The sequence below is a fragment of the Mustela erminea genome, chromosome 9 (assembly GCF_009829155.1).
Source record: "Mustela erminea isolate mMusErm1 chromosome 9, mMusErm1.Pri, whole genome shotgun sequence".
Taxonomy (NCBI): domain Eukaryota; kingdom Metazoa; phylum Chordata; class Mammalia; order Carnivora; family Mustelidae; genus Mustela; species Mustela erminea.
In genome coordinates, this window is record NC_045622.1 from 86735219 (window position 1) to 86759475 (window position 24257).

Consider the following 24257-nt stretch of genomic DNA (forward strand, 5'->3'; position numbering starts at 1 on the left):
TGGGATGAAAGTTTTAGATGACGCTGTTGGTTCTCGACTCAGATCCCTTTCTTGGGTTGGTGCATCCATCCCCTAACTGCTGTGTTGACAACTAACAACTCACAGCCACTCCCCTCTCTAGAAAATGGTTCTCAGCAGATGGGAGCTGCCTCATCCTTGGAGACTATTATCCCCTTCCACAAGTAGCCTGCAGCCAATGACTGAGGGATCTGGGTACTCAAAGTCCCCTTAAAGGACAACTCAGACTTTTCCTGAGACTATCTTCTTGCTCCACTCTTTCTCTTCCCTTTCCTGTTTCCTTCAGTTCTTTATAAGGTTTTGTGAAAAGTACTCCCTCAGAAAAATCGTGGCAATTTGAATCCTGTCTCAAGTTCTGCTTCTAGGGATCCCACCTCAGACAGTAGCTATGGTCAATCATAAATAGCAAGCTCCTAAGATATGGTCATGCCCTGAAGCTGCTGAAAAGTATAGAGGGCCACTATTTTGAGATGATTCTAGCATGGTGATGGATGAGCTCCCCAAACCAAAAGGCTCCAAAAGGCTCCAGGTTCTGTTCTTGAAACTGTTGGGGGAGAAGGCAAACATCATTTGTGGAAAAAGACAAGGCAAAGGAGAAAGGGGTGATGGGAAGAAAACTGCTGAGAATAGACCCAGCCAAGGGAGTTTTGTAGGGTGCTGCTGAGTTGGGCACATTCCACAGAAATGGCCTTTCTCATGACACTAGGCTCTGCCAGTATATACAATGCTGTGAGCTAGGGACTCCCTGAGGGGCTTTTCCAGTAAAGAAAGAATTCACTTATTCCTGGATGTCCTGTTTCCCATTGGAAAAGCCATCACAGGCTCTTGTCCCGGTGAGAGGCCTCTTTAGCCAGGTTGAGACTTCCTTTCCCTGAAAAAAATCTAGGGTGTTTGCTAGAGATCATAGCTTTGGTAAGTAACAAAAGAAAGTATTAGAGGGTCTTCTGGAACACCAGGCAGTACCGTCTCGTGGTGTCATGAAGCTTCTCTAGAAGTAAAGGATGATTATCCTCAAGAAAACGCTGAGTAAAGGAATAAAGCCCGGGTCACGAGAGGTCATGGTCTATCAACAGAGCTCAGATGTTTGGAAGATGGGCTCTGAGTTCTGGGTTAAAAGTTTGTGTCCATGTGATATGGTTGAAAAGGGGCCAGATTGGGAAAGAGGAAGCATGGTTTCCTACAGCTTAGCCACTAGGAGTTATAATTGATAATGCTAAGGGTGGCAATAGTGACGATGAAGATGATGCATTTGATGGTGGTGATGGCTATCATTGATGGGTCAAGTGTTGTGCCAAATAGTTTGTGGTTGTCCTCTCATCAGATCTCCTATTTCATGGGCAGGGTTAGCCCCATTCCACAGATGAAGAAGGGGCAGCAAACAGTCCACAGACCAGAGCTAGAAGAGGTACATAACGAGGATTTAACCTTGGGTTCTCATTGCATTTACCTCTAGTTCATTTTAAATGAGGGGGCCATTTTCCTCATCTGAGAAAGGCATGGCTAGCCTTCAAATACTCGCCCTCTAAGGTCCTTTTTGGCCTTACAGTCTGGCATGGCCTCTCTCTTCTTCACCAAGATGAGAGGAAAGTTTGAGATGAGAAGAAAAGCAACTGGAGAAGGGAAACTGCATTCCATCTGAACTTTTCACTCAGATGAAGGCAATTTGGAAATTCCAGGGCCCCTCCTCCCATGAGCAGCATGCTGTCCAGGCCTGGAAAACATCTGAGAAGTGACAGAGGCCGTTGGAGAATTCCAGGAGAACCAAGTCATGCAACAAAAGGAGTCTACCACAGATGACTGTAGTTCTATATTTGCCCTTTTTTCCTTCACTGGAGGCCACTAGATTTTTCCAGACAATATTTGGAAGGCTAACTTCTGATTACCCTGAATCACCAACCAAAATAGATCTTGGGATTTTGTGTATTTATTCTGACCTGATAAAGAGAGAGCATGGGTGGGGAAGGGGGAAACGGACAGAGTAACAATTTATTTGTCTGATTTATGGCATTCAGAAGCATTTAAAGTTGTTGCTTTTCAAAGTTTGTGAGCAAGAATGGAATTTACATTGGATGGTTTTACGCTCTGTACACTCTTTTTGGACAAGCGACACGGACCCAACCAACACTCCCGAGCTGAAGCCTGACTCTGGCTCAGTTTTTCTCACAGTGACGCAGGAATTAACTCTTGCCTCTCCCTGCCTCAGTGGGAGGATGAATGAACTGAACCTTAAAAACTACCAGGAAGAAAAGTACTAAGCTAAAAAATCTGCCTTTTTCCCAGGGACTCCACATTCTTCTGTTCTTTCACAGCCCACGTCAAACGTGTGGGCATCTCCACCCATGTCTTCCCGTTCTCATGAAAGCTTTCCTGGAGGTGCCTGAACCTTCTGTCTCATGTGGCTCTTTAAAGTAGAAAGTCCTGGCTTCCTGTTTTAGGTCACTGTGCCTAGAAGAAGAGGTGCCAAGGTTTGGGGCCTCGGGTGGCAGCCACGCAGCCGCCCTTTTCAGACACACTGCCCCTTACGGTTCCACAGTCCACCATCGTGGGACCACAGCATGATGCTCCAGGGGCTGCTAACAGTTTGAGGGGCAGGTGGGGAGTTTTCCTGTGACTTCCTGTAACTTCTCTCAAACAACGGTTGGCATCATAGCAAACAGCCTGCTAACATCCAGCGGAGCTTGCCGGGCCCACTGCATTGTAGGTAAAGAAGAGAGGAAAGATCTGGTGGGTCCTGTCTAGCTGACCTTGGAGCTGTGTTAAAGGCTTGACCATGTGAGTCTGAGGAAAGAACGCTTCAGCTTTCACCTTTTAAAAAAGATTGTATTTATTTATTTGAGGGAGAAAGAGAGAGAGCATGAGAGGGGGAGGTGCAGAGGGAGAAGCAGACTCCCCACTGAGCAGGATGCTGATGTGGGGCTCAATTCCAGGACCCCAAGATCATGACCTGACCCAAAGGCAGACAGACACTCAGCCAATGAGCCACCCAGGTGACCCACTTCAGTTTAAACTTAAATTCACACTTCCTAAAAACGTTCTGGTTTCACTTGCCTCAGTATTCTCACTAGTGACATGGGCTTCATTAATCAGCCAACAGTGCATGGAATAGCAGGGGGTCCAGTGGTGGTCCACACGTGGGCCCACTGAAGGAGCCATGGACATGTAAAAGATTTTAATAGGTTATTTTCCAGCCTCTCTCTCTCTCTCTCTCTCTCTCTCTCTCTCTCTCTCACACACATGCACACACACATTTTTTTTTTTTTTTATTGTATCTAGGAACCCATATGTCAAAGCCTCCTGGGTTATACGTCAAGGACATACACAATAATGTTCACAGCAGCGCTGTCTGACACACAAAAACAACTGGAAATGAGGCAAATCTCCACTGGCAGGAAAATGAATAACCAAAATGTGACATATTTGCCACCTGGTATCATTATACAGCAGTGACAATGAATGAACCACAGCTACTTGTAACGACATGGATGAACACAAAAACCCAACATTAGGTAACAAAGAGACAGATCCAAAAAGACTACATGTGGCCCTTTTTCTAAGGTGTAAAATAAGCAAAGCTTGTCCAGGCACACATACCTGTGAGATCAAACCATTTTTTCAAAGCAGGGGAATGATAAACACAGCCCCTAGGGGTCAGTTTCCCCTGGGTAGTGAAGATCACAGGGATAGGGAGGACCACCAAGGTCAAGGGAAATCATCGAATGCTGTAGTTCTCGCACATGGTAATATCTTCCTGTGCTTCTAGGTCACATGGCATTATCACTTTGATAGAAGTATGCATACATACATGATGTATATACATATATACATAAATTTACCTGTCAGCCAGGACGACAGGTAAATTTCAGAGTTCAAAAGTTTAGAATTGATCTCATCTAAACCCCTAATTTTAAATATGCCAAAATACTTACAAATTGCAAAGGGACTTGACCATTTTTACTCAACTCTTTAGTGACTATATGGAGATCAGAACTCATGTCTTTAAAAAAAAAGAAAAAGAACTCATGTCTTGTAACCCTGAGTCCATTATTCATCCTTCTATTCTCACCCCCAAAATAATATTAATGAGTAATAATTATAATTATTAATTACAATAATCACATATAATCGGTCTTAAAATGGCCACCCAGAAACTTACTGACAAGCGTATTTTCTGTAAATAAAATTTTAATAACATTCTGAAGATGGCTGTGATGTGAGATATATTTGATTCCCAGGGAAGAAGGAAAAGTGTGTCTTAAAAAGAAATGTCCATTTTCACGAGCAGTTTAAAGAAATCACTGACATTCATAAAATTGTGGTGTATCCCATCTATCTATTTCACTCATTTAAAATATTTGCTTTTTTTCATCCCCCCCCAAAAAAATGAGAGAGAAAATTCTATTAATCTAAGCCATTCTATTCAGTATTCTGGCGCCCCATGTGTCAAAAGAACCTGCCATTCTCTTGGTGGACCTCCATTCATATATATATATATGTATGATGTGCATCATATACCTTTCATTGTGCGAGAATCTCATTACGCTGAGCCCGGTCTTACTTTTGAAGACCATGCATTTTATTTCTACAACATGACTGACAAATGCTTGCTACTCACCTTCATAGCAATGATTTTTCCAGCACTAGAGAAAAAACGTGTAGTTGGACTTACTGAAAGATGATATGTTCATATTTTAGCCTTTATGAATGATTTAAGGACTCTTTTGGCCCGATAGTCACAAGAGCTATTCACCAACTATTTCCAGTGTTCTTCCTGTTATGGTTGCATTTCCCTGACCCCTTGAGGTTAGGTAGAGCCCTGGTCCTTAAACTACGAACACAAGTGAGGTCCATGACATGTGGGAGGAAGCTTTAAGACTCAGGGTAACATTGACACATTCGGTATCTTCTGAATTTGGCACCTGCAGAAATATGGATATGAAGTCTCTCTCAGACTCCCTCAGCAAAGATGGTATACAACAGAGTCCCTGAGGCAACTTGTGATGGGCATTTCACATAACTGAGAAATAAACCCTGGATCAAACCCCAAGATTTGGGAGATAGCCCAAGTGATTCACAGGGAAAATTTGGATTACATCCCATTTTTGTCCACTTCACTAACCTTAGGTATGACATGACTCCATTAGATACCTAGGCATTCTGGAAAGTATTCATTTGGACACTGTACTTTTCAGTGCACAGTTTTTCCAGAAGAAACACTTCTGGAAAGACCCCCTCCCCCACTATGGAACCAATACTAGTTTAAAATGGGGACTGAAGAAGAGGCAACAACCAAGAGAAATCAGAATGCACATTTATTGATGAGAGATATATACACAAAAGTTAAAACACTTAGTGAAATATTGGATTCACAGATTGCTTCCAGTATATAAAGAATATCCAGTTATTTTACACATGAAATGTTAACAGTAATCAGTCCACATGGTAAGAAAGCTCAAGGTGAAAACGAAAGATCTCAACTACCCCAGAAGTGCTTTGCCAATGAGGCATTTCCTAGTACCATATTGAAGAAATATCCCCAAAATTAGTTGAAATTTTTATCTGTTTTCATTCATTAGTCTTTAAACACATATGTGCTATCAGTGCTCTGGGCTACATGACTTTAGACCAATGGGGATGGTGAAGTTGAGGGAAACAGTTATTCTTATCTTTCATTCTGGACACACAAGAACTTTCTGAGGAAACCCTACCTAAAGGCTGGCTTTTCTTCAGTAGGGTTTCCACCCGGAATCTGACAGGAGTTAAAGAGGCCACATTTTCCAGGAAAAATGTGTCTGTTCTGCCATCTGTACCCCCTCACTCCAAGCACTGGAGAAGCCACTGAAAATTAATGTGCTTTGTGCCCTCATGGGATTGTGCAGGCTTCCCCTCCTTTTTGTGAAAGACAGAGGCACTTGATGTTCCCAACTGTGCACGGCCATTTTCCTCTGTCCTTGGGGAGGAGAAAGGGGTGATGGGAACTGTCGATGCTACAACATTCCAGGTAGTGATCATGAGACAGAATGTGTGTTTTAGGAGGCAAGTGGATATTTGCATTAGTTATCTCATCTCCAATCACTCAAAACATGCACACAGAGTCTACAAGGGAGAGGTCATACTTCCTTCACATCTGTGGGATCTGTGCCTCATCAGTTGTCTTTTTGTAACCATGAAGCTCTATACTGACCATTCTTGGGCCTCTAGTACTCTTTCTATGGACGTCTGTACAGTTTACTACAAGAACTGTGCTTCTGTGGGGTTTTGCCTACATGGCAGTTAGTTAACACGACTCGAGAAACCAAGGGGGACAAGGTTCTTCAGAACCTCTAAGTCATGAGCATCCTGATCAGTATCTGGCAACCAGAGAGGCATACCTTTACCTAAGGACAGGATGTGAGCATGCACATAAGCAGGCTAACTTTTTATCTTTCTTGAGTCCAATCCACCAAGCAAAGGAAGGCTGTAGATAAGTGTCCTCATTCTACCCCGACTTAGGCCTAGATCATCAGAAGCTCCGCAACTGTATTTGCCATGCATTAGACAGATGTCTGATGACCTTTCACTAAGTATCATGACACACACCCAACCCTCCCTTGCTCAGAATTGCGTATTTACAAAGATGCTGGATGCCCAGACTTTCACACAATCATTGGTACAAAGGATTCATAGAGAAGTTCTTCACTGATACGTACCCCTAGATCACATTTAAAAAGAGGAGAAGTGCTTCACTAGTTATCTAAGAGGGAAAAATAGGGTTTTCCAAAACACCCAATCAACATGCCTACCGCATTTAGATGAAAAGCTAAAAATAACATTTAAATTAAATTAAAATACATCTATACACCATTTCACTGAAATTACACATAGATACCTACATTATAGCTACACAAAGTGCACAGGCACTGTTCTTCATGCACGAACCAAGTGTTACTGTAGACACACAAGAACTTCATGCCTTGAACAGCTCTCTGGACTCGAAAATCACAGATACAATCATTGCCAGTTGAGGGCACTTCTCATCTGTTTGCTGAATGAGGAACAGTTTCAAATACATACCAGTACACTTTCTATGGAATTGACTATCTTCTCTAAACATGGCAAAAATACTAGCGCTACGACCATATCAGAAAGTGTGTTTGGCAGAAGGAAGACCCCCTGGTCTTCTCAGTGGCTATCGATTTGCCTTTTGGGGGAATTACATAGATCGTTATTCACCTGAGGACAGAATCTACCTGGGCTCCTTCTAAACTATTTCAGTGTGACTCTAAGCTCCCACCTCCAGCCCCAGTGATTAAGGGTATTGCTTCATAGCTAGTACTAATAACCTTTTTCTTAAAAATATGTGCTCAATTCACATAACAGTGTGACATTTACTAGCAATTTGCTTGGCAAGCATGAACTGCAACAAATCTGTCCCGAGTTGCTTCCTAGCACTCATCCTCAAGCTCTCTACTCAAGGTTTTCCAAAGCCAATTTTGACATAAATGGTTGGGGGGAGGCAGGGGAAGTTCTGATACAGAAATGATCCCACGCTCATCACCTTATTTTTCGTCTTCTTACTTTGGTGAAATTTTAATGCTTAGCTGGAAAAACAAGGAATTAGCACCATTCCTCAAGTTGAAAAGACTGATTGTTTAAATGCGTATCTTAACCAGCTAAGAGACTAAAGTGATTCCTTGTTCTTTATGGTCATTTTGTTCATTGCGGCGTGAAGGACAGGATTCTTAAATTTTTTGAACGCGGTTATATGCTCAGGAAACAACTGATAGGCTCTGAGTTGCCGTAGAAATGTCTTGTGCTCTAATTAGTTATAATTCTACCTATGTGGTTATATAGAAAATACCATAAGAAAATATCTGTCTGCAAAATTACAGATACGAAATAGATTAATTCAGTCTACACTGAGCTCTCTGTGATTTATGAAGAATAGATACAAACCTATAACATTATTAAAGGCTAAATCAATATTAAACATATAATATCCAGGACTATAAATACATTTCCTCATGCTCTTTATAAATAATAGCAAAGAAGTCCAGGGATTTATTTAAAAAAGAATGTAACACAGGGCTGGAGGAATTTCGCTGGGTGCGATACTGATCACAGGGCAATGGGTTGTCCCTGGTAACGTTGGTTCTTACCAGGAAGCCAAAATGTATCTGCTGGCAGCAAGATCAAATTAGATTCACAGTTTGCCAGCTCTCTCCTTAAGCCGTAGAAAACAAATAGAAAAACAATATACAAAAATCCTCACAAAAGTAGTCTTTTATATACAAATCTCTAGAGCGACCAGATAATCTGATCTGTGTTGTGCAACATGGGAATGCAATGCTGAGGTTCCCCAGGGGGAGGAGGAAGAAAAGAGGAAGTTAAGGTGATTTATGGAAAGATCTGGATGCCCAAGGTTGAGTTCCTAGTAAGGACAATTACTCTCCTGGAGTAGTAAGTAAGCAACCAGTGGGCCAGCTTTCCGATCACACATCTCAGAGGATTCGCTGCGTGCATGAGAAACCTCAGAGCTGTGCTAGACCAGCTTTCTTGGTGAGTGCGTGCAATTCTCTCCTACCATAGGCAATGGCCATTTCTAGGCAGGCTGAATGGATGCCGTGGAGAGAAGCAGAGCCCCAGAGGGAGCAAGGCCCTGACAGCATCATTCCTGTCTCCACCAGGAATGACAAGGGTCACGGTCAGCTGTTATGTTCCAACACTCACCCAGGGATCGGGGGTGTCTCCGGAGAGACTGGAGACCTGTGATGACCCATGCTCTAAGTCATGTGTTGACTCTGCAAAACAGTGGGGTCTGTTTCTGTAGCAGGGTTTAGTCTCAGCACAAAAGGGCCCTGTGTGACAATCAGAAGGACTTTAAAAATCTCAAAATAGATACTTGGTCTGGAGGTAGGAAGGTGAAGCCAGGCTGGACATAGGGAAAAACAAAACAAACAAATGAACAAAACCATGAGTAATAATTTAATAATAAGTTGAGTGAATCAAGTAAGAATGTGCGGGCTTCTCTTGCTTGTCTACAGGTTCTTCCATGGGTCAGTGGAGAATTAGCCTTTGTCTTGCTGCCTTTGCCTCAGGCCTTCTGCACTCGAAGACCAAACAACAAAAACCCTGGCCTAGTCCTTTCTGTCTTACATTTATGTCTTGCTTCCCCAAATCTAAAGAATTGGGCTTCTTTGGCAACAAAGTAAATACCAAACCTATTCCATATATAGCAGAAGCATGGGCACAGGGCAAGGACAAAAGCAGGGGGCTATTGCAGCCATACCACAAAGTGCAAGAGTGTGTTCCAAATCCGTGCTGGTGGCCGGCACCTTGCAGCCAGACCGTGCCTTATATCTACCCTAGAAACCAGCCCAACTCCACTCTTGTAAGATAGAGCTTCTCTAGCTGGGACAGGATGCCCACGATGAAAACCAACCAAGAGGACCGTTTGAAAATGAATTCAAATATCCCTGCAGAGAAGGGACTTAGCCCAGGATTAGCCTGTGCTCGGTTATGTGCATCTGCGTGTGGGCAGGGAGGGAAGGTATTAGTGTGTAAGTCTTGCACCAAATCTCCTAAGAAGGTTCAAGTTTATTTGCCAAAGGTTCCCAAAGTCCCTTAGTGGGTTGGCAGTTAGGACGGTGTGCAGAAAACTGTGTGCTTTGGGCTCAGAGTGGGTTCTGTTACTACAGCAGGAACATTCTCAGCCCCTGAGGGAGGCTCTACGCTCCCCTTGCCTCCCTGGCAACCGTATTCTTTGAGCTGAATGGCTACTTCTACTAAGACAGTGAGTGAGGCCAAGGGCCATTTTGTCAAAGGATGTCTGTTTGTATCCCAGAAAACCAAACTACAGATTAACGTGGCCATCTTCCAAGCTTGTTGGAAAACATCAAAGGAAGAGAAAGACTTGAATTTAATATCGTCCCAAGGGGACAAAAAAAAAAAAAATCCAAATTGATTATTCTGTATTGTGGGCCACTCTGACTTAAAATATAAGCAGGTCATACTTCACAGTAGTAAGTCTCTTATGAAAAAAGAAATTCAAGCAGAGATCGTAATATCATGGATTCTTAGGGCCCCAAGAGGGTTTTAATTGCTTAATCCAACCACTTTGTTTTAAGTATGGGACAGAATGAGGCTTGGGCATCAAGTGACTTGTCTAAGTTACACAGCTCAACATTGGCAGAGTCTAAGTCAAACGGTTGTTGTATCCAACGGCATTATTTCTCATCCTCCCTGTGTCATCATGTGAATTCACTGTGTTCTGCTATGAAATGAGATAATACTCAAAGAAGATTCCTTGTCGTCTTTTCTAGAAACAACCCTTGCCCTAACGCATGCAGAGCTTTACTAATGGTCTCTCGAGCAGCAACAATGACAGGTGGAATGAGAAAGGAGGAGGAAGAGTGGGAACATAGGTTTTCCTTTTGGGAAGACCATGGGCAGCTATAGCATGAGCAGCTTTGGACTCGTTTGACCTAAAGAGAACAATCTGCCTATGGTGTCTGCCCGGGTTGGCACTCGATGGCCTTTATTCTAGATTTCAGCCAGAAAGTACCAGAGATCCTGAGGCCACTCATTTCTGGCAACTAGATTTACAAAACTCTCACTTCAGGATTCCTTCAGCTTATTTGCTTAAACTTACTCTTTTTAGGTTCTCAGAGGGGATATAAAGTTAAGTGAAATAAGCTGGTCAGAGACAAATACCATATGACTTCACTCATATGGGGAATTTAAAAAAAACAAAACAAAGGAGCAAAGATAAAAAGACAAAATGAAAAAAAATAGAGCAAACTGCCGGTTGCCAGAGGCAAGGTGGGTGGCGGGGATGGGTGAAGTAGGTGAAGGGGCTGAAGAAGACACTTAGCGTGACCCTATTAGTCCAAGTGGGTATTACGACAACTGAAAAAAATCTGCTTGGTCCTTTTGCTTGCCTCGGGATGAATTTATTTGGAGAATAAGAAAGGCAAAAACAGCAACCTAGACAACTGTATGGCCCCAAGAATCAAAGAGCAGGGAAGAAGAGCCACCTCCATTGGGTATAACTGCTGAGCACTTTTGACCATCAAGCCAAGCAAGAGGTACGAAGACCTTCCCATTAAGGGTTTGAACCATAGAAAAATTCTCTCTGAGCATTAGTGTACTTGTTCCGACTTACTGCTGTATTTCATGGGAAACTATAGTACAGATAGATTCCTTGATTCTGACAAAAGTAAAATATTGACATAGTGTTTGCTTTTGGGAATAAAAGGAAGTGTGGTATTTGCAAAAACATGGAAGGATTGGATTTCCTTTCAGGGAGCAGGTAGATGAGTTAGCCAACCCTGAAAGGTTTTCTTGACTAGATACACTTGCAAGTGACATACTTCCCCATGCAAGGTTGGAAGTGGCCTGAGGCCCTCTACTCAGTCATTGGGATTTCTCAGATTTCCTACCAGGAATACATATCCCCATAAACTGAATTTCCCCTAAGCCTTTTTCAGTTTCCACAAGTCTGAATCCAAGACTGAGGCATTTGTCACCCTTTCTTTCGGCCAACCAGTATTGCAGAGGAGAAGCGAATACTTGTCTTTTACCGGACAAGGTAACTTCTTCAGGCAATAAGACTACAGGCTGTGTTTCCACACCCAGCAGGAAATAAAGAACTGAATCTGATGTCTATGTGGTTCAGATCTTATTACCTGAAGACCTGGACCTCTGTGGTCTAGAAGACTGCCTTGATTTCTTTGATGCTCCGCATGGGCGGCATATTCCCAAAGACCTAAGGTAAAGCCTTAGCGTGAGAGAGAAGCCATTCTTCCTGCTGATTAAATTTGGCTTATTGAACTGTAGTTGGTAATCAAATGGTGGTTCTACTTGGGTTGCTGTGGGCAAAAATTATAAAGGGGAGGATGAAAGTCTGTTTAATTGATTTTTTTCTCAAAATGATTTGGATTCCTAAAAAGAGTGAATGAGTTAGTAACAAAAAATGGTGTTGCCAAAGCCCTGACTTACAGACCTTATGGGATGCAGCGTGTGGATCTGGCCTCCTGTGTCCATATATGCATCATCAAATATTAATGGACTGTTATAAGCATTTACAACTGTGGTGAACCTATTAATATAAATCTGTGCACATAACGGAAAGATTATGGGTATCTTATTTAGAAAAGGGTTCTTAGAGGTATACTCTGGATCTGTTTGTCCTGTTTATGGCACTCTTGCTGGCCAAGGGAAGCCCTAGTGGGCATGGCATAAGAAGAATGAACAAGACCTAAAAAAATAGAGATCACAGTCATACGTCAGCTCTACATACATCCTGGATTTTTGGGTTAGTCCTGACTTTAACAGATTATTCATTTGTAATATGATGTGAATTTCCAGATGAAAGTGATTTCCTAAATACATTCTCATGAAATGTATTACAGGTAGTCTAAAACCAGAAAAACATGTTTTGTTAAGCTGTACACCTTGCTTCTTCTGAACACATTGTCCCCTTATATATTTTATAGAATAACTAGGAAGACAAAGCAAAGCAGGAAGACACTGAGGCAGAGTCTTGGGGAGACAATCCCAAGACCACTCTTTTGAGAAACACGTCAGCATTTACAAGTGCTAAGCTGGCCTTAAACAGCAAAACCCACAAACTCCTTGGTGCCTCGTCTAGATCCTTCTCTTCTCCTTCACAAAGCTCTTGGGAGCACCACTTAAAGACAATCCATAAGAGCTTCACAGCTAAATCCAGGACCTGTCCTCTTGACCCACAGTATCAGCTCTAAAGGGTGTATTTATTGTCCACTACTGCATTTCACAAGTCCTTGGTGACCCAGTTAACTGTCCATCTAATGAAAATGAAGAAGACCAATGACACTAAAAAGAAAAAAAGGCAAAAAGCTGCTTAATACTGCTCAACGGTGGTCCTTATCCAAAAATAATGAGGGTCTGAGAGACAAAAGCAATCAGAATCTTATGTCTCTCATATGTTCCGAAGGTGTCTGGTTTGGAAGAGAAAAGTCACTAGGAATGGGCAATAAAGGGTCCGTGATGTCTATGTACAACCTATTCTCAGAGCATTTGGACAGTATAACTCTTGATGTGTACCCAGCACCCATCTGCCGGTCTCTGATGACCACCTGACTCCTATATGTAGACCAAGTTTCTACACACTCCTCGAAGTCAGTCAAATGTACTTTATTTCTCAGTGATTCAGGTTCAAGTTCCCAGCAATCTCCCAGAGCCTGCAACCTTAGGAAAATACTGTGAGTTATTCAACAGAAAAGGATAGTGGAGAAACTGACAAGTTTAGTGTGCACAATCCACCACTGGGATTCGTTGGGTGCCTATGGCCTACAAGGCATGGTGCTAATCCCCTTACAGTACTGACTCCTCAAACGTAACAGCCTTGAAGACGCCATCTTGAAGTTGTGAGGAGCCATCGTCTGCTCCCATTTCATGGCTTACGGCCGTCTTGACTTTGCCATAGGAATGTCACCTTTCTGGAATTTTGCACGTTTGTTTCCTGTTCCTTGCTACACAGAAGACTGGGAAGCAGATTGACTCTGCTTTCAACTGTGCCCTGTAACTAGATTCAAGTGCTTTGAGAGAATACAAGAGAAAGCTCTCTATGTGCTTGATCATGGACAGTGTTTTGTTTTTATCGAGAGATGGTCTTAAAAGCGGCACAGCCAGCGTAACTGTCCTCTCTACCTTTGAGGAGAGTAGAGTGGTTAGACCTTCTAGGTTAATGAGATTGTGACTAAAATAATTTGCGATTAAAAATGTCTTTTTTTTTGGTTAGAAATACAAAAAAGAATTTTACGGCTGGAACAAAGAAAGTAAAGCATCGATCAAATCATCTCACTCAATTTCACTCTGCCAGGTGAATGCCAACCGAATTGGAACATTTGACTCTGGTTAAAGTTGACGTTGGCTGTGCTCTCGTTTGTCCACAGGCACAGCAGCGCTATGCAGATTACATCCTAATCCATTATCATCATTGAGAGCAAATTACGAGACCTTTGAAATTTCAGTAATGATTTCCCAGGACCGGATAGGGCAGAGCAGAAACTCAGTGGGTTCCATAATTGGCTGCCTTGAAGAGCATGGTTCCTACTACCATTCTCTTTGAAATATTTAATTGAGAGAGTATACAGAAGGTAGATTCTCAGAGTTCCCAAAGACAGGGGTTTGCTTTTAATTAACACATGGACCACCCCTAAGACATTTCAAGAGGATTACATCTAGAGGCTTCTAACAGAATCTCTTGTGTGTACCAAAGCAGAAGCAGGGACGACACCTGAAGGAATCACACACTGAGTGTCTGCTCTTTATCCAAAGTCCCCAGGATGCACCACATGCTATAGTCGTGTCCCCTGGGAAAAGAGGATCCGCAGCTCTACATTTAGAGAGTAAAGGGAAGCTGGCCAGAACGTGTCTTCAATTCAAACGGATTCCTCCAGCAGCCTCCGTTCAGACAATAACACAGGTGAGAAAATGAGGCATTTACAAAGCATCACTTGGCAAAGACACCGCACCGCGCTTATCACTGACTCACGACAGATCCTTGAAGCCTTGGCTAGCAGATTAAGTAAACACAGAAATAGATGCTTTTTTTTTTTTCCTTTTTGAGACAGCTTGTTTATATTCTCTTTTTACCATAAGATACGCTGGGGAGTTTGTTCAAAACTTTGCTGAGAGTCATGTCCTTATTTTTCACGTTTCCACGGCTCTTCCTCGACTCCGCCGTCAGCGGACTTTCCGTTGGCTGCCAGAGTCACCTGAAAATAATTATCATCAGCATCCAGCTAACAGGCCGTGAACCAGAAAACCTCCCCCACGGGTTATACGGAGGAGCACCAGATCCAAGCTTCGCTCTACAACCTCATTACTACTTTGAAATGTCATTCTTTCCCAGCAGATTGGGAGCCCATCTTGCTTTTCAAGATGGATTTGTAAATACTGAAAAGTCCACATTGGCCTTGGGGAGTATGGAGGAGCTAGAGACAATCTGCAGTTTGAAGAACAACTTCCACTCCGATTTTAGGGTTGGGGGCGTGTCAAGCTGCACACAGACCCATCATCTAAGAATGCAGCCCTTAACAAAACAGTGTCCTTGTGCTACTCCATACAACCAGAGAAAACCCCCCGGAGCTCAACAGCTAGTTCTACACATGCGTGTGAAAGGTTCAGTCCCAAGGAGGCCAGGTCGGTTTATACGTGCCCAATTGCAAAATCAGCGATCGAGAGGGTCTGGATACCAGATACGCTATCCAGGCTTTAAATGTGAAAAAAGAAAATAAGGTATTAAAAGCCAGAGATCCGTGACAAGTGGACCTAAATGATTTCAACGCAGACATTTCATAATCAGGTATCCCCACCAGCCTGTCTGTATCAGGGCTTCCCTGGCTCTAAGTGAACTGAACCCTTACACCGAACAGGAGGTGTTCCCCTCCACTTCTAAGTCATTTCCTAGCTTACCTTCTGTCTGTCTGTCCTCAACGTCATGTGCAAACTTAAACCCACGACTGATATTCCACATAATGGAGAGACTGGATTTATGGAAGCATTAGGATATGGAAATATGACAAATGCAGCAATGTTTGAAAGAAATCTGAGCTTCTTCTTACCCGAGTGGAAGTGAAACGCACGCGTTAGAAACACACACAACATGCCAGGGACAGAAAACGAAACCAAGCGTGTGAAGATAAAAGCTGTTCGTTGCGTTCCTCCTCCGAACCCCGGAAGGCCCCCTATATTCCTCTAGAAAGACCATGCAACAAGCCATGACCATCCTACATGCAGTTATTCTGATAAAAGTGTAAAAGTTCATGCACAACTTCAAACTACGGTGACAAAGGCAAGAGTTTGAAAATAGAAGAGGCCAACAGGATGCGACGATGCTTGAAGCAGTTAACATCTTGACCAGAGCTGCAGCAAATTTGTTTCCCCTTCAGTGAACTGTCAAGAAAGACTGCCAGGAACAAACTATCTATCTGCCTGGAGAAAGCGGTCTGTTCACTCTGACCTTGAATGTGCCTAGTTGCCTTTGAGTGATGAACAAGATCAAGAGCTGTCCAGAATCATAGGTCAAGTTCAGGTGCCTCTGGAACACCAGGCAGCACTCAGGGTTGGGCCCTGTTATTGTCATCATGGTTGAATACTGGGGCCGGTGTTTCCAAAGTGGCTGGGAGAGCAGCTTTTTGTTTTTTAACATTTCTTTCTTTTTCTGGCTGGGTTCAAAGAAGCTAGGGCACGGGCGCCTGGGTGGCTCAGTGGGTTAAAGCCTCTGCCTTCGGCTCGGGTCATGATCCCAGGGTCCTGGGATTGAGCCCCGCGTCGGGCTCTCTGCTCTACAGGGAGCCTGCTTCCCAGCCCCCCACCCCCCGCCTGCCTCTCTGCCTACTTGTGATCTCTGTCTGTCAAATAAATAAATAAAATCTTAAAAAAAAAAAAAAAAGATGCCAAGAAGCTAGGGCTCCACTCACCAGTCCATCTCATCTCTGTCTCCTTCAGCCACCTGGGTAACAGAAAAGCAAGAAGGAGTAGGGGACTGGCAGGAAGCATTGATTCCCATCTTGTTTAAAAATAGTGAGACAGAGAATGGACCAGAAGGAGGTTTAAGCCTTTACTACAAAATTATACATTCGCTTTGCTGTCCTTCCATGCCCATTTCAGGACTTGGCAGATAATGGACCCCTAATAAACATTTGATGAATGATGAAAATAGAGGAGGTCATAGGAACGAGATGGAGGTGCTAAGCAAAACCCCACAAGGCACACAATAAATACTTGTTAAATTGAGCATAAAGCCATTCCACGGGAATGTGGACCCTTGTTGGCCCAGACTAACATTTTGATGGAGAATAACCCAGCATGTTCATTTAGATGTGGGAAACACTAACATTCCAGGAGAATGGAATATGTGCTTTAGGTACATCTGAATTTCTAATAATTTGAATCATTTTCATTGAGTCAATTAATTTTTGCAGTTGTCTCTTGATGGGCGAGTCCTTCCTTAATTTGTACTAGAGCCTCGGCTCATCCACTCCTGTACCTGATATAGAGGAGAGGAGCAAAAGACTGTTGCTGGTCCATTAGACTTCTGGATCTATGTTACAGTCCAGTTAAGAGAATCACTCCTATGCTACCCTTAATTGTCCAGCAGAAGCCATGGTTTATACTTGGAATGACCCAGAAGGAACCCAGGAAGAAATTAAGTATTAAATGAGATCTTGTCAACAGGAGTCAAAAAAGGATCAGAAATCTGTACAGGGTACAGATTCCCTCAGTTGCTTCCCGGAACCATATTAGTAACCCAGCCCGCAGAGTTGACTCTGCTCACCTGCCAGGGTTTCTCCAAATTTGCTTCACTCTGGTCATGACACTCTGTCTTTGACAATGTCAAGTTAGTTACAATGAAGGCTAGACAGAGCCCATCAAGCTTGAAGACTTAGTACCCAGTAGCTTGTGAAAGAGGCCAGAACATCCATGATTCAGGAAAGACAGGGCTGCCACTGTAGGAAACGTGGTTATCTATGAATAATTGTCCTGAAGTATGGTTGTCCTTTACTTGAAATAGCTCCCCCATTCTTGGAGCAAAATGACTGCCAGTTCAAAACTCACCTTCTCACGAAAATAATTAAGGGAAAGATAGTTGTGCAAAGTTGGGTGGGTGTATTTTTGACCAATATGTAATTAATATACAGCAAGAAGGAATAGTTATGCTATGTAAAGTAAGTGATTCTGGGTATTTCTCTTGGTGTTTCATTCAAGGAATAGAATATTTGAAATCCAGCAAAGCTTTAGAAACCACAAATTCTTTGGCAAAATGTTCAAGAAAACCAATCACATTTGTGGAGTCATTGGATTGGGGGAGGGGGCATCAGAATGACTGTTTTACATCACACAGACAAACCAAGCAAGTGATCAGCTCTCCCACTGTAAGACCTGATGATTTCCTGGTATGTTAGACACAGAGTTAGATGATCTGGGACTCACAGAAGCTTGGGTTACATGATCCTTCAGAGAAATAAATGTGACAATAATACATGCAGGGATTTTTTGTGCTTGCCTTAGGAAATCGAGCATGCACTATTATATACAGGTCTCAATATCCATGAAGGGGAAAGGTACCTTGCACTCATCTACTATGACAGAGTTGTGTGCAGCATAGACACATTGATTAGAGTTGCTTTCCCTGTGGTTCTTCACGTCATCATAAATGGACTGAGTCTTGGTCATTTCAATGTCTTCATGCACTCGATGCTGGGAGTCAATAGTATCCAGCTCAGACTTGGAGAGGTGATAGACAATCCCAGCCCCAAAAGAGTCCCCCACAACATTGACTGAAGTTCTCATCCTGTCCCTGGGAAAAAAGAACAGAAAACATTTAGTGAAGGAGCAGTGACATGGTGGCCAAGAGGCCAAGGTCTAGAACCAGAGAAACCTGGGACTGCTCTGATTTTCCCTTTGTCTGATCTGGGGCAAGTTACTTAATTTTTATAAGCCTTGATTTCCTTGTTGGTCGATTGGAGATGACAATCATACTTCATCAGCTTGTATGAAAATTAAATGAGATCATGTATATAAAGGGTTTAGCAAAATCTCTGATGGATGGTTAAAAAAAAAAAAAAACCAATTGGGGACGCCTGGGTGGCTCAGTTGGTTAAGCAGCTGCCTTCGGCTCAGGTCATGATCCCAGCCAGCATCCTGGGATCGAGTCCCACATCGGGCTCCTTGCTCAGCGGGGAGCCTGCTTCTCCCTCTGCCTCTGCCTGCCATTCTGTCTGCCTGTGCTCGCTCTCTACCCCCCTCTCTCTCTAATAAATAAATAAAATCTTAAAAAAAAAAAACCAATAAACAATAGCCCAAAAAAAAAAAAAAAAAAAAAAAAAGGAGAGAAGGAAGGATTGGAGGAAAATAGTTCTCAGATCTCGGAACTGGCACCCAGGCTCCAACAAGTAGAAGGAAAGTAGAAGGACACTACTAGTGGTGTCCAGCAATTCTTCCTGTTGTAAACCATTCTTCCAAGACTCCAGATTACCTCCTCTTATGTTACTTATTAATTCTACCTGTGAATTCTCCTATAGTAGAGAATTCATCTCTTTGTAAGGATTGCAACTAACACTACCTTTCCCAGAGCACCTCACTCTTCCCACAACGCATACGTACACACGGACACAGCTAATGGATGAGAAACCCAGCCACAATTTTCTCCCTAACCAATATGCGCAGAGGCTGTGGGTCCTGGAAAAACCAGAATACTTTGCTATGCTCTCTCTATTAACCTAAAAAAATAAAATCTTCCAGAGTGCCTCTTGAATCAGGAAGTGTCAAGAAAACCCCTTTCTCAAATCTTTTTCCCAAGTTCTGATTTGAAAAAACTGGATGGTCCAGAACTCTCCTTCTTAGAAAGTCAACCCCAGGAAAACAGAGTTGTTAGGAATAAATTGTGTTCTCTAGTCCTTTAGTACAATTGGTATTAAGTGTCCTTTTAACCTTGTGTATGAGATACTAGAAGTCTGAAAGAGAAGGATGCTGGAAAATCAAAACCTTTTTTTCTAAAAAGGAAAGAATTTAGGCAAAAATATTGCTAAAGACGTCATAGTTGAGGACACTCTAGCCTTTAATTAAAAAAATTATAAGGATCCTAAAATTAGTTCAAGGCAAAGTGGAAGTTTTAATTAGTTCTAAGAACAAAGTCCTAAAATAAATTCTAGTTGCTACTATTAAATCTATTTCTCATTAGAGAAATGAAGCCACTCCAGGAGGAATCTGGCCTGGCTTCCTTGCAAGGAGCTTATGAGCCTGCCAGCCTCTGGTTTCAAGTAAAAGATGTTCCTCATGCAAAAATAAAGATCAGAACCCGACTTCAGCTCTCAGGAGCATATTTCCATCTGAGAATGCTCCTCTCCTCCCTTTTGCTTTGGAGAATCTGCCTCAGGGTAATAGAGTCTGAACACAAATGAATACTGGTGCTTGAGGTCCTCCACAAAATTAAGTACCATAAAGCCAAGATTGGTAAGAAGACCCAGAGTGAAGGGATGAGAAGGTATTCATGATGATAGTTAAGAAAAGATATATACGTCTGGAGACAGCCTAGATTCAAATGCCAGCATTTCCTTCTACTTGCTGGACAACACTCATCATACTTAACATTTAACTGTGAGCCCTAGTGGCCTCACCTGTGAGATCAAAATAATAAAAATATCTGCGACACTGGGTTGTTGCAAAGATTAAATAAGATAACAAAGTGCTTAGCACAGAATTCTCTGAGACATTTAGCAAGAGCTCACAAAACATTACTTATTACATGATGATGTGTACTCTAAATATTACTATAAATCTTATCTAGTCAATTTAATTCTGTTTTGGCAGCACCTGGGTAGAATGCCCAAACACGCAGAGTTAAGCTACCATCTCCCCCTAGAAACATTAACTCTATTTGCAGGACAATCCTTACGGTGGCCTCCCAGCTAACCCGCTGAGTTCTTTATCCATCACATAGCGTTGGTCCCCTTTGCTGTGTTTCAACTCTACTTTCAGTCCCACCCGGCATGTGTCCTGAGCCATGAACCCAACATCCTTGACCAACTGTTAAATTCCAAAGAGCATTCAGGTGAAGAGGAATTCTCTGAGTACCCATTTATATCATGGCCCGAAAGGATCTACCTTACTGGCAAGCAGATGAACTGAAGGCAGGGGTGGTAGAGATGATGCTGATGATGGTGATGGTGGTGATGAGGACAACAGCTGATATATCATATTTAATATGTCTAGAAATATGCTCTACAGGTATTACCTTGTTTAATCTCTCTACAAATGTTGCAAGAAGTATTTTTTTAATTTAATTTAATTTTTTCAGTGTTCCAAGATTCATTGTTTATGTACCACACCCAGTGTCCATGTAATACATGCCCTCCTTAATACCCACCACCAGGCTCACCTAACCTACCACCCCCCTCCCCTCCAAAACCCTCAGTTTGTTTCTCAGAGTCCACAGTTGCTTGTGCTTTGTCTTCCCTTCCAGTTTACTCCAATTCACTTTTCCTTTCCTTCTCCTAATGTCCTCTATGTTATTCCTTATGCTCACAAGTAAGTGAAACCATATGATAATTGACTCTCTCTGCTTGACTTATTTCACTCAGCATAATCTCCTCCAGTCCCATCCATGTTGATACAAAAGTTGGGTATTTATCCTTCCTTATAGAGGCATAATATTCCATTGTATATATGGACCATATCCTCGTTATCCATTCGTCCGTTGAAGGGCACCTTGGCTTTTTCTACAGTTTGGCGATTGTAGCCATTGCTGCTATGAACACTGGAGTACAGATGGCTCTTCTTTTCACTGCATCTGAATCTTTGGGGTAAATATTGGTAGTACAATTACAGGGTCAGAGGTAGTTCTATTTTCAATTTCTTAAGGAATTTCTAAACTTAGTATTCATATTTAAGAAATGAAAACTCAGAGGGACTCTGCAAAGTTACACATCCTAATAAAGTCACAGAACCAAATTCAAGCACAGGCACTGAGCTTCCAGAATCCACAATGCAAAGTGCCCTGGAGCCAGACATCTTTGATTTTGAAACCAGCTCCGCCACTTCCTAACTGTAAAACTTGGGTCACTTCCTCTACCAGAATTTTTCTCAAGCAGGCAAAATACCTATTTTATAGGATTTCAAGAAGATATAACCAGCTCCTGACCCATAGTGAATATTCATTATATGCTGGCTCTTTCCCCTTTTGGGAAGAGCCATCACCCCCATCATATGGGCAAAAACACAAGACACTATGCTCAAGGGTTAATGAATTTTCAGTTTAACAAATCCATTGCCACCCAAATGGGTGATATAAGTTTACAAATTCTCATTTCCTCAACCCTTGACTTTCTTTGACATCAGATCCCAGCTCTCCAGAGCAGCCACTGAATCGACTTTTCAGAATAGAATATCTATTCTCTCCCATACCCTCAGGCCTCCTTGAATTGGAAAATGAACTGACCAGAGGAAATAGCTATCAGGCCAGGAATGAATGAAGATGGGATCAAGTAGAACCAAAGCATGCTGATGTCTGACACTAAAATCAGGATGGGAAGGGCCCTAGATTTAGAGCTAGAACCCTAACCCAGATCTTCTGACTCTCTTACCTAGAGCAAATCACCTCTCAAGAAACATCCGGCATGTCTTAAGAACTCATTAAAGATTGATTACAGGAGCACAAGAGCATCCAAATGGCTTTGTGGAAATAAGAAGAGAACGCAGACTCTAATACTTGAGTTCTTTGCTTGTTCATTTTATTTATTCAACAGATGTACAATGAGCATCTTAGTGTGGGCAGGACATTATGTCCAGTGCGCTGGCAACAAAGAACAAGAAAAAGCCCTTCCCATGCTCCCTCTTCCCCCTGGAACCCACATTCTCTTTACTTCTCTGTGTCCACCATAGAGTGAGATAAATGTTCTTGTAGGAATAAGTGGTGGGTGCTATGGGATTTTGTAGGTAGGACATTTTAACTATGCTTGGGCCCCAGGAAAGACTTGAGTAGAAGTATCTCAACTTAGGTTCTAAGGATAAGTCTGAGACAAAGCGGCAGAAAAGAAATAAATAATGTGAAATTGAGGGGATAAGAACACCTAAGAGCATTTAGGAGGCAAATGAGTGGGATGAGAGGCAGAAGGTAAGAACTGACCAAATCATGTATGGCCTTGTCAGCCAAGTTCAAGAGTCAGGTCATTATCCCAAGATTGATGAGGAGCCACTGGAGAGCAAGACCATGCTTGTTCCAGTATGAAGAATGGTCTGAAGGAGAACAAGTCTGAAAGAGCAAAACCCACTTAGTGAAGATGTGGTGGAAGGTTATAAGACAGAATTACAGGACTTGAGGACTGACTGGTTATAGAGAATAAATGAGAAAAGAGTCAAGGGTTCCTCTCAGGTTTCTGGTTTTGGGCAACCAGTGAACAGTGCCACCATATGTATGGGATATGAAAGGTTGGGATGAGAAATGTTCTCAATACAGCTGGAACATACCGGGTCTGAAATCTGGGAGCCAGCAAAGAAGAGAAGTCCCACAAGTGGTTGGGAATATGGACTATCAGGAGAGACATAGAGAGTTAGGAGTCGGTACCTAAAGAGGCGATGGGTGGATGCCACAAGTGTGTTTGGTTCATCCTTGGAGGGAATGGAGAGTGAGAAGAGCAGGCAGTATTGTCTGGACCCTGAGGGTGACCAAGAGTCAAGAAATGTGCACAGGCATAAGAGTCTGCAAGGATGGAAGAAAAATGGAAGAGTTGGGGGGAAGCGTGTTTCAAAAATAAGGGTATAGTAGAGAATATCAATTACAGCCAAGAAGTCAGGTAAGAAGAGTAAAAGTGCCCCCTTGGTTTTAGTGACAAAGAAGCCCATTACTGATCCAGCCAGGGCAGGTACAAGCCAGAGGCAGAGAGAGAAGATGGCTCACCATGGATAGAAAACTGAATGAGAAAGAGAAAGTGGCGCCATTATTTGTTATCAACGTATTCGAGGCAACTGACTGAGAAGGTGAAGGGAGGGAAAGGGAGATGGAGGGAGACTGGAGATAGGATTTTTAGTTTGCTGCAGAGGCCACCAGGGGAATGTCTGACCAACTCTGGGGAAGTCCAAGTCTAGCTAAAAGTAGGATATGGGAGTTTGCGGTTCCCACGTGGAAATTTCTCCACAGGCAAATACTTTCATTTTGTCTCACAACTAGTCCTGACTGTTCAGGAAACTCTGCTGACCTCAAGTACTTCAAGGCTACTTGGTAAAAAGAATTTTAGAGTGCTTGATGCTATCCTTGGGTTTGGACACTGTGTGTCAGAACTATGAAGAGGAGACGGAGGGGAGGTCAGAATCGTTCGCTGAAGGGGATCCACCACCACAGGTGCCCTAGCTCTGGGGCCACCAAAGATGAGAGAGGGGCTTGCCTTTGTTATTCATACTGGCAAACCCGGTCTGGTTCTCTGGGAGAAAGACAATTTTCACGGTCCTTTTTCTCTCTTTTCTATCTCTTGATCTAAGTCCTCTGGCAGGAGGGTGTTAGAATTGTTGGACAGTCCTGGTTCTCATGAACTAACAGAGCCGAGGGAGCAGGGTCACCCAAAATCTATCTGGTTCCTTGTATTGGACTGAGCCATATGAAATTGCCATTTCGACAGTTCCCTAAAGCCAAACATTGACAATTTCATGTGATTCAACTTAGCATTCAGACACAAACCACCATGTCTGCCTCTTAGAATGCAGAGTGCACAGTGTGGCAG

At 42.7% G+C, this 24257-nt stretch overlaps 1 protein-coding gene across 4 annotated transcripts in view; it reads right to left on the bottom strand.

Moving 5' to 3' along the window:
* Positions 1-5310: 5310 nt before the first annotated feature.
* Positions 5311-24257, bottom strand: part of SLC1A2 (solute carrier family 1 member 2) — a 145564-nt gene continuing 126617 nt past the window's right edge. For all 4 annotated transcript variants that reach the window (XM_032358511.1, XM_032358510.1, XM_032358508.1 and 1 more), the window contains exons 10-11: positions 18112-18343; positions 5311-14756 (exon numbers count right to left, since the gene is read on the bottom strand). In XM_032358511.1, the coding sequence (XP_032214402.1) occupies positions 14685-14756; positions 18112-18343 (304 nt within the window). In that variant the 3' untranslated portion in view covers positions 5311-14684. The remainder of the gene's footprint in view (positions 14757-18111; positions 18344-24257) is intronic.